General features: G+C 42.4%; 1 protein-coding gene across 1 annotated transcript in view; it reads right to left on the bottom strand.

Moving 5' to 3' along the window:
* Positions 1-2,008: 2,008 nt before the first annotated feature.
* GRIN3A (glutamate ionotropic receptor NMDA type subunit 3A) overlaps positions 2,009-13,995 on the bottom strand; it is a 68,269-nt gene continuing 56,282 nt past the window's right edge. Inside the window, exons 7-9 of the mRNA XM_071456486.1 lie at positions 7,588-7,752; positions 6,765-6,838; positions 2,009-3,442 (exon numbers count right to left, since the gene is read on the bottom strand). Of these exons, the coding sequence (XP_071312587.1) occupies positions 3,106-3,442; positions 6,765-6,838; positions 7,588-7,752 (576 nt within the window). The 3' untranslated portion in view covers positions 2,009-3,105. The remainder of the gene's footprint in view (positions 3,443-6,764; positions 6,839-7,587; positions 7,753-13,995) is intronic.

Below are 13,995 nucleotides of genomic sequence, written 5' to 3'. Positions count from 1 at the left end.
ATGAGTAAAGCTTGTAAATGATGAGGAATCCTGAAAAGTGAGAAGGAACATGGCATCCTGCCTTTCCAAGGGGAACCTGGGCTGGTGAGAGTCCCTGCCATGGTGTAAGAGCTGTTAGAAGGAATGAGAGTAGAACCCACTCCCCTTTCCCTGGAAGTTGCTCCTGGGATTACAGGTTCTGGCAGCAAGCTGGCTAAAGTATGGTGTGGTAATGCTGCTGGTAGATTTTGGGGAACAAATGCTTCTTCAACCAGGACCTGGCTCATGAACAAACTGTCTGCATCTTCAAACAGCTTTGCTACAGCAGCAAGAGTTCCTTTTACAGCTGTGAACAGCAACCTGAACTGAACAGCCCCAGCAGAGCTGCAAATCCCCTCTGTCCATCCCCAGTGTATCACCCTTCTACTGATATGAGCTTTGTGTGCACTCTGCCCAGGTTGGCGTCCCTCTGCTCCTGGTAGGAAAAGGATACTTCAAACAATCTGCATTAGATTCACAGAGGAGTTTTTGGAAACTCCTGTCCTCCCTTAGCAAGAAAAATGTGTTGGTTTTGTTCTAAAGTAATAGCTTATTTTAAGCTAATTTCTGGAATAACTGAGTTTTTCTGTGCTTTTAATTAAACCACTGAGAAACAGAACATATGGAAATAATTAAATTTTTCAGGACTAGTAAGTATTGGGGTAAAAAAGTAAAGCAGTGACGGTATTCTTTATGAAAACATTCTCTAAATTCAGTGTCTTAGGCAAGAAAGAAAAGCCTTGTCTCCAATCTCCCGTGCACCTTCTGCCACAGCAGATCCTCCCTTCTGCCACAGCAGATCCTCCCCTCTGCCACAGTCTGCAGGCACTGATGTGCCTGTGCTACTCCCCTTCCCACAGAAACTCACAGCAATCTCCTGTGCCCAGGGGATCAGGCTGGAGCCGTGGCTGAACAAGAAAATAATATGCCAAAATATGTCTCTGTTGGGCAGAAGTTACTTGGGTCCTTTCTGAAAAGGCACAGTTGGTGGTGCAGTAATTCAGAGCAATCCCTGTTCTGCATTTGACATGAGAGAAGCTCCTCAGACAACTACCAGAAATAACACTTGCTTAACAGTAGTTATTAGGTGATTGACATTTTTTCATTTATATTTTTGCTTTTAAATGAAGTCAGATTTGTTGAAGGATTTGGTGTTTAGAGCTTTGAAGCAAAACATTTTTGCTTAAGATACGACTAACATTTTCAGTTTTTTGTTAGTTTTTTTTTTTTTTATCTGTTTCTGGGCTCGTGTGTAGAGATAAGGACATAAAAGCCTTGATAAAAATACTTATAAAATTGGACTGAAATACTTCTTTCCTAGTGTTTTAATGAAAAGAACAATATTCATATGTTCTAAACCAGTGATGTTGGAGGTTGTGAGGTACCAGGTGCTACACAACAAAAAAGATCTTTCTAGAAATTTGATTATCTAAAGGGGAGAGGGAGTGGAAGGGAAGGCAACAAAAGTAATCTGAGTGGGTAAGGGTCCATCAAGTTTGTCAGGAATGTGGGGACATCCCAGATCTATTAGACCTACCGAGGTGCAGGCCTGTGGATCCCACTTCTCTGTTTTATGTCCTAATTTCTCTTCCCCGTGTTACTGCATTGGAAGGAGCAGAAACACAAAAGCAGAGAACAAGCCCTGAGCAGGGAACAGCTCTCCAGCTAATTAGTCTGGGTCTCACTGTGATCAGCTTTTAGTGCTGTTGCAGAGGTTTTCATGTACAAGAGCTCTTCAAAGGTTAGAGATGCAAATAGGTAGAATGTCTTCCTCAATCTGCCTGCAGCCTTTGAACTCCACCTAACAAGAACACCCCGGGCAACCCCTGCAGGTGACTGGAGATACAGGGAGGGTAAAAATTCGGTGATTTATCTGGGAGACTGCAGTTAAGGGACAGTGTTACCAACTTTCTTTTTCTCTGTAATATGGGATGTGTTGGGAAGTGGTTTTTAAAAATTGGTAGAAACCCTATTTAAAAAACACAGTCAGTTGAGTTGATGCAGTGTTTATTCAGATGCTGAACAGCTTACCCTTCCTTCCCCTCATCACCCAGAAGGGAGAGAGCTCCATTCAGTACATTGCCTCTGAAACCACAATTTCTCATTCTTCATTCACAGGTGGTTTTGGTGACTTCTTTTGGTTTTGATGGGACCTTGGTATCTGAATAAATCGTGGTCCAGAGCCCCTTTAGTCACCTCATCTGTGAGGAAGGACCTTATAGTCATCTTAAGACAGAGAATATTAAGGGAGTAGTTTCACACTGGCAAATATTTCACTTTTTGAGGTAAATACTGATTTACAGTAGTGCCCCCTCTCCCTTCTCATCCTTGTCCTGTGCCACTGTGAATCCATCCCTTCACCTGTCAGTGCAGTGTTTGCACGGCTTCTCCCGTGGGAGGGAGTGGAAGCCCAGCCTAGGCTCACAGGCAGACAGAAGTGGTGGTTTGGTTTTTGCCAAGTTATTTTAAGCTGGGTGAGTTCCTTCACCACAGCCTCAGAGCAGCCACACCTCCATTTGTGCTGACTGAGCTGAGGGAATCGTGTGTGGTGGGTTTGCCACCAGGAATTTTTCTTGTGAGCCTGTGCCAGGAGAGAAGGGACTGCCAACACAGAACAGCACCTGCCATAAAGAGGCATCCGTGAGGAGCCTTCACATGAACAGAGACTAGACCCACACAGAACACAACAAAAATGTACCAACAAAGGGACATACTGCCAATGAACAGTTTAAACCTTTTTTTGGTATCTTTTTTTTTTTTTTTCCTTAATTAATGCACAGAAAGGGCTAAAAAAGTGAAACTTCACTGTTACTGTCAAGTGAAGAAACAAGGAACTCTCATTGGGATGCTCCTTGTCTCTCCAGTCCCTTGGGAATGGCTGGTGTTTTCCAGGAGAATAAGAAACTTGCTGTAAAAGGAGAACTCAGGAGGGTGGCAGTGGCTGTGGGCTGCTGCAATTCTGCTCTCCTGAAGAGCTTATTGCCTGGTTTATTTTTGCACCCCTTTCTGGCATTACAAAAGTGTGTTACAAATTTTACAGAGGAAGGGGAGAAAGGAAGAAAAGGGAAAGGGCACAGATATGCTGGCCTAGGGCTCTGCAGTTCTGTTTGTCCGTGCATACTCTTCCAGCTCTGATTTCCTGTCCATGGCAAGTTGCAGCTCCTGCTTGATGATTTCGATCTGCTTCTCCAGCTCTGTCAGCTCTTGCAGCACCGAGGTCCTCGCAGTGTTGAGGGACTCTGCTTTCCCGTTGGTGGTTAAGGAAGGTGGAGTCTCTCTCCTCCCCTGTGGCAGGGGGATGTCCTGGTGCTGATGGATTGTCACCTCGTTTTGCCCCTCATCAGTGCAGATGTATTTTTTTCGGTGGCAGTTGCCCAGGTTGGCTATGTTCCACACCACATGCTGGCTATTCCCCACATGGGCCCTGAACAGAGAGAGGAGAGTTAACACCACATCAGAGCCTGCTCTTGTCTGTGTGCAGACCTCCACTGGGAGCCATCCTACTGGAAAAATATAAGGCTGCTGTTGCATGTTACATAGAAATATTATTCCTTTATCCCTGAAATTATGTTTTCTTGCAAAGCACAAATCATGAATTTAAATGACCAAATTTTTGTGATTTAACCATAGCAGAGGCTAGAACAGAACCCTGAATGTAATCTTTCCCAAAACTTTTTTTCAGTTATGAAATTACTCAGCTGCAGCTCAGGAAAGTCTGAGTCCTTCAAAGCCTCTGAAAGCTTTTGTGGTTGCAATGTGCAAGTTTATTACAGTGTTAGTCCTTTGTGTGTTACTAGTCAGTTCTGACTTGGGCATTTGCTCTCATGGAGAAGGAAAGAGACTCCCCAGAGCTGCTGTGGAGAGGTGAAGGGGGAAGCTTTGTCCCTTAGTCTTGAAGTCTTGTTGAGGAGCTGCTTGTGCTCTGGGGGATGGACACCAATGATGTTTATCCAAGCCTTGCAGGTTCATTCCTGAGCTCCCTGACACACCACAGAGATTTAAAGGCTGTCAAATTGGAGCACAAATTTCAGTCTGGGAACTTTTTGAAATGCTTCATTTTTTTTTTTTTTTCTGCAGAAATACTTCCATAATATTTTGATTCTAGAAAATCTTTTCCTACTTTATGGGGAACTTCCCTTTGCTGGACTCCCAGATCAGGCCATTTCCCAGGACTCCTTCCCAAAGTGAGGTGTAGCCCATGGCCTCCACTCTCCAGCTGGAACAGAAGGAAGCACAGAGTTTGCTGTTGTGGGAGGGGAGCTTCTCTTTCCTGCCTGCTTTCCCTTTGGGACAGGTTGGTGTGTGCTCATGTGATAAAGGCAGCTTTAAACTCTGAAGCAGTTGTGTTTCAAACTGCTCCCTTCTCAAGCTCTTCTGTGGGTATCCTTGGACAAAAGGCCTCTTGGTGGGAGCTCTCTGTGGGCAGGTTAAGGAAGGAGGTTGATATTTCAGGGTTGTGACTGCTGAAAGCAGCTGGTTTAAGGGGTGGATACTTTTCTCACCTGACTGAAGTAAAGGAACTTGGAAAGTGAAAATTTTGTTCAAGGAGGTGGCGACTGTGGGTGTTTTCCAAGAGATGGGCCAGCAGAGAGAAGAGGCTGGAGGGGAGGTGTCAGGCAGGAGCAGCAACCCCTGCCTGGATCATGCTCCAGAGAGCTCAGGGAATCCCAGCAGGGATGTGTATGTAGAGTTGTTTATTTTTGTGCAGATCAGCTATATTCTCATATTTCAAAATAAAAGATGGGAACACTCCAGGTCCAGGCAGTTGATTTTAACAAATGGCAGTCCACAGTTAGCACTTCAGTTTCACCAAGTCAATAAAACCATTTAAAATTGGGCTACCGATGCTGAGCAGCTTTTGTAGTTTTGGTGACCTTAAGAAACCCAACGGATTTTCCTCCAGGAGGATACCTGGAGTAGCATGATGCCAATTTTTTCCACCTCTTTTCTGTATCTTTGGTGCTTTTAAGAGTTCTTCAGGGCCCAGCAGGAATGAAAGCACATGTGATAATGTAAGTGATTTGAGAGCTCTGTGTTGTGCTGATGGCTCAGGTTTCAGCTTTCATATTTTTCAGATTCTATTCTGCTTTATTGTGTAGTGTTGAGCCTCATATTAGGGGATTGTAAGCTCTCTTCACAGAATAGGTAGACAAAACAATTCCTTCTCTAGCTGAGGACCAAAGACAGCTGATCCAGATCTCAGGCCCAAGAGTATAAACACTGGTGGACTGAAGAGAGAAAACAAGAAGGATGGGACTTCATGGGCTAAAGCTGTAATTGGACAATTAGGTCCAATATGCTAATGGACCAAAACTTTTAAAAGTATGAGACCCCATGACCTGTCATCCATTTTTCTGGCCATTTTGGGTTGTGCTGCCCAAGGTGGATCTATTTAAGGCCTCTTAATAAATACCTACTTTATTCTTTAGCTCTGTCTGGTCTCTGATCTAGGTCAGTTTTCACAAGGCATCAGTGCCTTGCCACATGAGTGTTCATGACAATCTGGACATCCCACTCATGGCTCTAAATTCATCCCAGTTCTGTGCAAACAGCAGGCCTGAGATGCTGAGAAGGGCAAGCACAGTGGGTGGGTGTTCATGCACACACCTGAGGGATGACTGCTGTGTGGGCAGAAGGTTTTGGACTGCTGTACATTTTCACTCTCCCAAGTTGGAAGATTATTTGCATGGATCTTTTTCTAAGCCATTGCCTGGGGGGCTTATGCACCATCTCCTCCTGTTCCACCCAACAAGGAGGGTGCAGCAGAAGGAAACATTTTGCAGCACTCATGGCCTCTCGTGCTGCTCATAGATCAAATGCCAGGAGTGGCTGTGTTCAAGGAGGTTCCATACATGGTGTTCTTTGATAAGATGAAGGAATGAACAAAGGAGATCAATTGCAGGCATTTTTAGACACTTGTGTGTATAAAGGCAGCTTAGGAGCTTAGAGATGCTTACTCATCTATATTTGCTGCCTTTAGCAGAGGATTATCAAAGAAACACAACATACATTGACATCTGTAGGTTTCAGTCAGGCCAAACATCCAGTAACATCCTGAAAGACCTTTTGTATTCTATACTCTGTGCCTGAACTTCTCTGTAGAAAAGCAGTGCTGCTGTCTGTGTCCTTACAAAGTGCACCAGTAGGGTTGAGTTGCTGAGCACATGCACAGTTCCATGCAATGCCTTGTGTTCCTGGAAGCTGTACATCCCAGTCTCCTCTGCAGAAGACACAGGCTATGAAAACAAGGCCAAGCTGTTACCTACTTTTTTTTCCAACAACACTTGTTGGATGCAATAATTTTCAAAGGATTGCATTTGCCTCTCCTCAGCTTTCTTTAAAGAAGAGAGAGCTGAAGGAGTTTCAGGCATGCGAGTGCCTGATCTCTCTTTCCCTCTAAAGGCTCTGCCTCTCAGAGCCCCGGTTACGTGCCGGTGCGTTGGCATGGGAGTCATTCATTCCCTAAACTCCATTGCCTAAACACAAGTGGACTTCAACTGCAAAGCCTCTCTTTGCCATGGGAGGTTTTTTATAAGCTGCATTCAAAATAATGAAAGAACAAGATATCTAGATTTAATACTAGAAAAAATAATTAATTTCTGCCTTCTTCATTTGTCACTTCTATCTTGTTTCCTTTTTTTTTTTATTCTATTACCTTTGGGGCATAACTGTATGTCCAAACAGAAGGCATTTAATTTCAAAGTAATATTTATAGTTTGTGTTTTAAGGCATGGATAGCTTCCTACCTCTTTTCTACTCGTTTTTTCTTAGGCTGATGTTTTTCCTCAATAAATGAACTGTTTAGAGCACGATGTAATCTCTAGAGGAAAAAGAGGAACATAAATTAGTCAAAGTAAGATTAAAAATGGCTCCACAAATAGGTAAACAATTTGGGCTTTGTATGATGAAGCTGAGAATAAATTATTTTGCACATTGAAGGATACAAGCAATTGTCTGTGCTTTGTCATTACAACAGATTTATTTTCCTGTACTTTCCCAAAGAAGGGCAAGCTGAAAAGTTGATTAATAGTTTGGGAACAATCCTTGGTGTTAAATTAGTTTTAAAAGATTTCTTCCTCTGTGCTGCTTTAAAGCAATGGAAGTTCTTTCCTTTTCTGCCTTTTGCTGTAAAGTAACTTCTTCCTTTAGAGCAAACACCCAGAGCAATTCTGTCCCATTAGTTTCTCTAGAATACTGAGGGAAATTACCCAGCATTTCCTGCATGCCTCACAGGTTTGGGAACCTGTAACAGTGAGATGGAATGTTCTGGTTTGCCAGTTCAGGATAACAACACTGTTGCTTCCATCATCCAAAAGAGCTGAGCTGTGAGGCTACAAGCGCAAATGGAGGGGTCCCTCTGTAAGCTTTGCAACCAAATATTTAAATAATTTCCTCTGTGTTTCCCATTCCATCCTTAGGTCAGCCTCTTCAAACTCCAGAAGCTGCTGACACCATTCAAATGCCAACTGTCAGTGCCCTTACAACATTTCATACCTAGTTCTTGTCCAGGCTTTCTTGGTCAGCCACACAACTTTCACAAGGTCCCTTCAGAACACCTGAAGAACATACCTGACTGGTATGGAGCCAGTACTTCATCTTGGATTTTTTCTTGATTCGTGGCAGGACCAGTCTGTACACGATGTGCTCCCCAATCGTGGTGAGAATGGACAAACCAAAGCCAACGCACAACATCACGAAGAGCCCTGAGAAATGCTTTATCCCCATCTGCAGTGTCTGTGAATAAAATCAAAAGGAAAAGTTAAGGCAGGAGGTTGTTAGTGTACTGGAGCAGATGCTCTGTTTTCTCATGTGGAAATGTGGTCTGACTGAATACAGAGTGGTGAAATAATGCAGAATGGTTTGGATAGAGTTCACAGCAAAGCCTTTCTGTGCTGCTTGGTGTTCAACCAGAGCAAAGGCTCTGTCATGGGAAGAGAATCAGCCAACACCAGGGAAATTGAGCCATTCCCCTAATGAGGTGGAGTGTTAAATGTACAAGAATACGGTGTTTGCAGTGTCTTTGCATTTTTAAAAGCAAGTACTGCTTGATAGAATGCAGTCAATGAGCTGTAAAGCAAGTCCTTCATCAGCAGTTGAACTACTGCTCTATAGTGTTCATATTTTCAGGGAATTGATTGTGAACTTTCCCTTTTTGTGCTTTGCCCTTGATGGAGGGTCATGGAGAAAATGTTAAGTAAGTAGCACAAACATGGCACCCCTCCACTCCTTATATTAACAGGACTGAAACTGCGTTAGGAACTCTGACTGCAGCTATTGAAAACAGGAACACTCACACCTTTTTCTGCCAACCCACCCTTTTCATGTAGGATAGAAAGCCTTTAATTAATTTGTCTTATTGGCATTAATCATGTTTGAACACCAAGAAACTGTGTAGAACAGGAATCTGTACCACAGATACCTGCACTGCAATGTGTGGGTGAGGCGCGCATGTTGTACCTTTATTCTCAGGCCTCCATAACTAAGTTTATAAATAACTAAAATCCCTTGTGAAAAATTACTGCTCACAGATTACTATGGAAATATTTCCAAGAATACAAAGTCCAGTTGTGTCTTTCTATTAAACAATGTTACTCACCAAGTAAATGAATGGGAAAAAAAAAAAAAAAAAAAGAGGAGCAGAGTTTGGGAAGGGTTGTGTGTCACCTGTGATGCTGCTACCCTGAACCAGTTGTGTTCCTTGTGTTCATTTGCTCCATGGGTGGGGGTGGGGATTGTGCTTTATTATGAGTATTTCCATAAGTTGGAAAAAGAAACTGGAATTAGTGAGAAGATGCATCACAGAATATTTGTGAAGTCTTGTTCTAAGGTCGTTTTAAGCCACAGAGTTCGTAACTGATGAGTCCACTGAAGCTGAGGGCTCAGAAGTCCCTCTGTGTACTTTGGTTGGGTGACTGTGAACTGTATTTCTCTCTTCTGGTTTGCATATTTGATTTCTGCTCTTTAGAACACAATGGTATGAGATAGCATATCACGGGTTTTTTACAAGAACAGAGCTTCTGCAATCTAGCAGAGTGAGAACTTTCCCATACTGGCACTGGCAATGGATTGTTTTGGGGATCCTCTGCCAAAATTAACCTCCTTGTCCTGAAGCACACTGAGCAGAACTTTTGAGATGAGAATTTTTGTACTAGTGAATAAACACTTCAAGGGTGTTGAAGGGTCTAATGGAGGTGTAAAAGCAATTTCTAAAGAAGCTGGAAACCATAAGAAAGACATAGCAAAATGGCTCTGGGGTAGAAGTGTGTCAAAATTTTGGCACAAGGGTTTTTTTGATATGGAAACTGCATTAATTCAACCTCAAGGCAAAACTTGCCTCTCCACATCACAATTTCTTACTGACCTGGTGTCTCATAGTTTGTCCTTTCAGTTAGGGGCATAGGAGGGTGGCACAGAGATTACAGGTGGTAATGCTTTACACTGCTCAAGCACCAAAGTGTTTGACTGTAGGTCTGGCAGTGAAGCCCAACTTTTAGCCCAGGTAGAATAAAATAAGAATGAGGTCCCATGTCTGACCTTTTTCTCAGAGGTCTCAGAGCTAAGGCCTCAGTATGGCTTATCTTTGAATTTGAAATCTTTAAGTATCTGTAAGAAGCAAAAAACCTGCTATCTCAAATAGCGGAACATGCTGGTAAAAGGTACTTTTGCCAGTTCTCCAGGAAGCTCTAATGCAAATCACTCCCCTCCCAGAAAGGGTGTTCAAAGGCAAGTATGCAACAACTTAGAGATGCAGAGCTAACAGTAAACATAAGAACAAACAGAACAATATTTAAAAGGTTATGTGTTTGCTCAGTCATCTGATGAATACACTTATCTACCAGCACTCCCAGGCTCCAGCTGTTGGATGTCACAGAGAGTAACAGCTTGTGGGTGGTTCTTGCCATGGGAACTGGGTTTAATGTAATATCATAAAACCCTATCCATTCAAAACAATAATAAAAAGCCCTATTGCAGTGGGGGTTCCTGAATGCTTGGGGTCAGTGTTTGATGCCACTCCAGCACTGCTACAGAAAGCACACTTGGCTAGCTCCTTACATGAAAAATAACTCCCTCGTCTTCAACAAAGCCTCTCTGATTTATGCTGATGAGTGTCTGGCTCCCTGTCCTGTCAGCTCTGCAGAATTGTTTTCTACCTTCCCTGGAAGCAGGTGAAAGAAATTCCAGCACTGTCATCCCACATGAGTTTTTCACCTGTAATGGATGGCTTTTGAAATTGTCCCAAACAAGACATCTTTTCCTAGCAAAGGAAGTGCCAAAACAAAGCATCAGTAATATTTCATCTAGCAATGAAGAAGGTAATACTTTGGAAGAGCTGCATGATAAAGGCTACAGAGTAAAAGGAAATTTTTGAGACTAAATTAAGGGGGAAAACAAGGTAGGGTAGAAATAATTAACGCAGTGTGGAGTGTATGGAGTGATTATACATAGCAGTATCAGTATAGTCACAAACCATTGTAAAATGGCTATTTATCAGCTGTCTGTAATTACTGTAGAGACACACGTTAAATAGTAAAGGAAAGCATCTAATAGAGGCAGCTCTCATTTTCAGCCTCTAATAGAGGCTTCTCTCATTAGAGGAGCAATCTCAAATACTTATTTTGTTGCTCTTATATGCATTTTTAGGTGCATACATAGAATATACATGGAAAGAGCAGGAAAAAAATGGTTTCTCTGCATTACTGCATTCCTCTCTGCTCAAGGGTTAGGGGCCAGGGGAGTGGGTATGTGGGTTGGGGGTGGCAACAGAAAACAAACTGGTGGATTTCTCTACTGCAATATCTTATTTTTATTTACTTTTATTTAATTTTTTTTTTTTTTCATAAGGAATAAAAGCCCGCCATGTGGTGTATTCTGTACTAAGCCAGGATAAAAATGCAGTCCTTGCTCCAAGTTTGTAATCATAAATCCAGGATGTAGCTTCCTGCATTTTAGGAGAATGAACTCAGTTATCGTCATGTAATGGTTCTGGAACAATAAGCAGTGTAGTCAATCCTGTGATAATTACTGCTAATGGGTGCTAAGCACAACAGCCTCCAAGTTGTTTCCCACTGGCAAATTGGGAAATTGGCATTTCCTAGACACCAAGTACAATAGAAGATATGTGCTTTTTCTTTACATCCTTGAAGACACTTATTCAATTTATCAACCTATATATGCAGTTGCTATCTGAATACTTCCTGTTGTTTCCACTCTAGTAATGTGCCTTTTTTTCTTTTTTTAACCCTGAATACAAGTAAAGGGATGCAGAGAAGCCAGTCTGACATTTGTGTTCACTTTGGAGCAGGCAATAGAGACAAAAACAGCATTTAGTAATTTCAGCATTTGTTTTCATGGGAAGAACTCCTGTTTTACTCCCTACTACAGGAGACTGCAAATGCTTTACTCTCCCTGGCTGCACTGAATAAGTCATCAAATACTCCTGTGGTCCAACTTTGACTAATTAGAAGCTTGTAAAGATTGTTGTGAATAATCTGCAAGTTGGCAGTGCAGCTCAGATATTGGTACTACACACTGCTGAACCCAAATACTAAATATGGGTATCATGTGTGTGTTAAGTATAATAATAAGCTGTATTTTTCTGATTGCATTTTCCCTTTAAAAGGTTTGCTGATCTTTGGAAGTTCAGTTTTGCAGCACCTGTGCTGATAAGAAATTAGTAGGGATAAATGGATATGAAGGGTAGAATTCTAAACTCATTTACACATCTCAGTAGGCTTGCAAAATCCTACTGATGCTGATACTTTTATTTAGTCAGCTAAGTGTTATTAAAACATGCCCCCCTCTCCATGTTGTGGCATTTTTTGTAGCTGCAGAGAGACTTATTTTTAGACTTGATTTTCATTCTTATGGCTTTCTGTGGTCTCAAAGAAGTAGCAGCTTAAAAATAATACATATTTAATCTCTTCAGGGAGATTATCCTTAGCAAAGACTGATGACCATGGCTTTAGAGTTTCAAGTGACAAATTTCAAGATATTGTAAGTACTGTCTTATATTGGCAAGACAAGTTCCTTTTCCCGCTTGTTGTGAGGGTTTTGCACAGAGCTGGAAAAACACTGTTTTGTAAGAAATGTTTTATTTTCTACTCATCAATTTTCCAAGCCCTGTCAGTACCTCTTCAGACAGTCACCTTTTTCTTTTGTTTGTTTTCAGTTTCAATGGATGAATCTAAATCTTTTACTCATTTGCAGGACACATCTTCTCCTAACTCTGTTGACAGAGTCAATACTCATTCAATCCCTTCAGCAGGACTGTTGTGCAAAGTATTTTTTTCCACAGTGCAAGTCCAGAACCCACTGTTTCTTCCTGCACTGAGATGACCCCTTTTCAATGCAACATTTGTCACTTTGTGAGACCCTTTTTGGAAACATTCCCAGTTCCTCCTGTGGGCAGGGGCCACCTCTCCCCCCTAGACAACATACGTGCAGACTGAGAAAAGTGTCTTGGTACAGCAGAACCTTTTTTCCGTGTTATTTCTGTTTGTTTTTCATGCTCTCACGACAAGGTGCTGTGAAAGGTGACTGATGGGCAGCTGCTATTTATGAGCACATTGCAGTTTGTTTCCTTTTTGGAAGTGTCTGCATGGCCTTCCCTTGACACCTGCAGTGCACCAGGGACAAACATAAATCAGAACTTCAAGGTTGGAAAAGTCACTGTTGAGTTGTCAGGCGATGGGTGTAACAAAAAAGGAAACTATTGGCTGACCTTTAAGGGGACTAGGAAGAAGACAGAGCAGAAAGGCACAATTTTCTGGGTGACAACTGGGTGAAATCATGGCAAGATGAATGAGGCACTGTCTGATTGTGTGCCTCTTGAGTGATGCTGAGGCCAAAGATCATAAATTCAGGCAAAAGACCAGTGAATTTGAGCAAGTTCCTTCAGAAACTTGAGAGCTAACAACCATCAACAGCTCTCACCACTGATGGGAGATGAAAAGAGGATTGGTTACCATCCCTGAAGGGATTTAAAAGACCTACAGATGTGGCACTTAGGGACACAGTTTAGTGGTGGACTTGGCAGTGCTGCATTAATGGCTGGATTCATTGATCGTAGAGGTCTTTGCCTACCTAAATTATTCCATGATTCAAAGATGAAAGGATTTTTTTTTTTTTCCTGTGTGGCTTCCATCTGGATCAGATGGAAGGCTGTGGTCAAGGACCAATCCCCACTGTTAGCATGGACCTGTCCCTCAGGCACTGGGAGGAGGCTCACAGCACTTTGCCTTCCCCAGCATCACCACTGTCAGGGTCAGTTTGGCTGCAAGGTCTGTGTGCTTTCATACATTGTTATTTTAAATGTCAGGTTAGATACCATTTGTGTGAAGCATCAGCAAGTTCTTGATATTAATAGCTGGGATAATGGCATGCAGCAATATATTTTTTATTCCATGTGTTGGTTGTTATCTGACTGAACTGCCAGTCAACATGGAAATCAGTCTAAGTTCTAGAGTTCTAGCTGTCCTGTGATCATTATGAATATAAAAGGAGAAATACAAACCTTTCAAGTGAAACAGAAGATACAGTTTCAACAGTAACATTTTTAAAAACATAGCTAAAAAAGCTGTGAAAGATTGTGTACACTTAAGTAGCTCTCCCAAAGCATGGACCAGGAAGGGCTCTTCTTTTTTATACTGTCTTGGTAAATCCTGCCCTGGTCATCCCTGCCTGGCCTGAGCAGCCAAACTACTGACTCCAGGCATTTTGCCTTTCAGGGATACCCCTGCCTTCTGCCCTGCTGGCTGAGTTCCAGAGCTGCTTTGCTGCCAGGAGCAGAAAATTGCAAAATTTTTGGTTCCCAAAAATCACAGAATCATAGACTGGTTTGAGTTGAAAGGGATCTTTCAAGGTCACCTGGTCTAACTGCCCCACAGTGAGCAGGGCCATATTCAATTAGAACAGCTTGCTCGGAGCCTTGGATGCCTCCAGGGATGGTTGAACACTTTCAGGGAGGGGGCATCCACC

The sequence above is a fragment of the Agelaius tricolor genome, unplaced genomic scaffold (genome assembly GCF_023055355.1).
Source record: "Agelaius tricolor isolate 1412-34295 unplaced genomic scaffold, bAgeTri1.0.p SCAF_59, whole genome shotgun sequence".
Classification (NCBI taxonomy): Eukaryota; Metazoa; Chordata; class Aves; order Passeriformes; family Icteridae; genus Agelaius; species Agelaius tricolor.
This window is presented reverse-complemented; position numbering and strand designations above follow the sequence as displayed.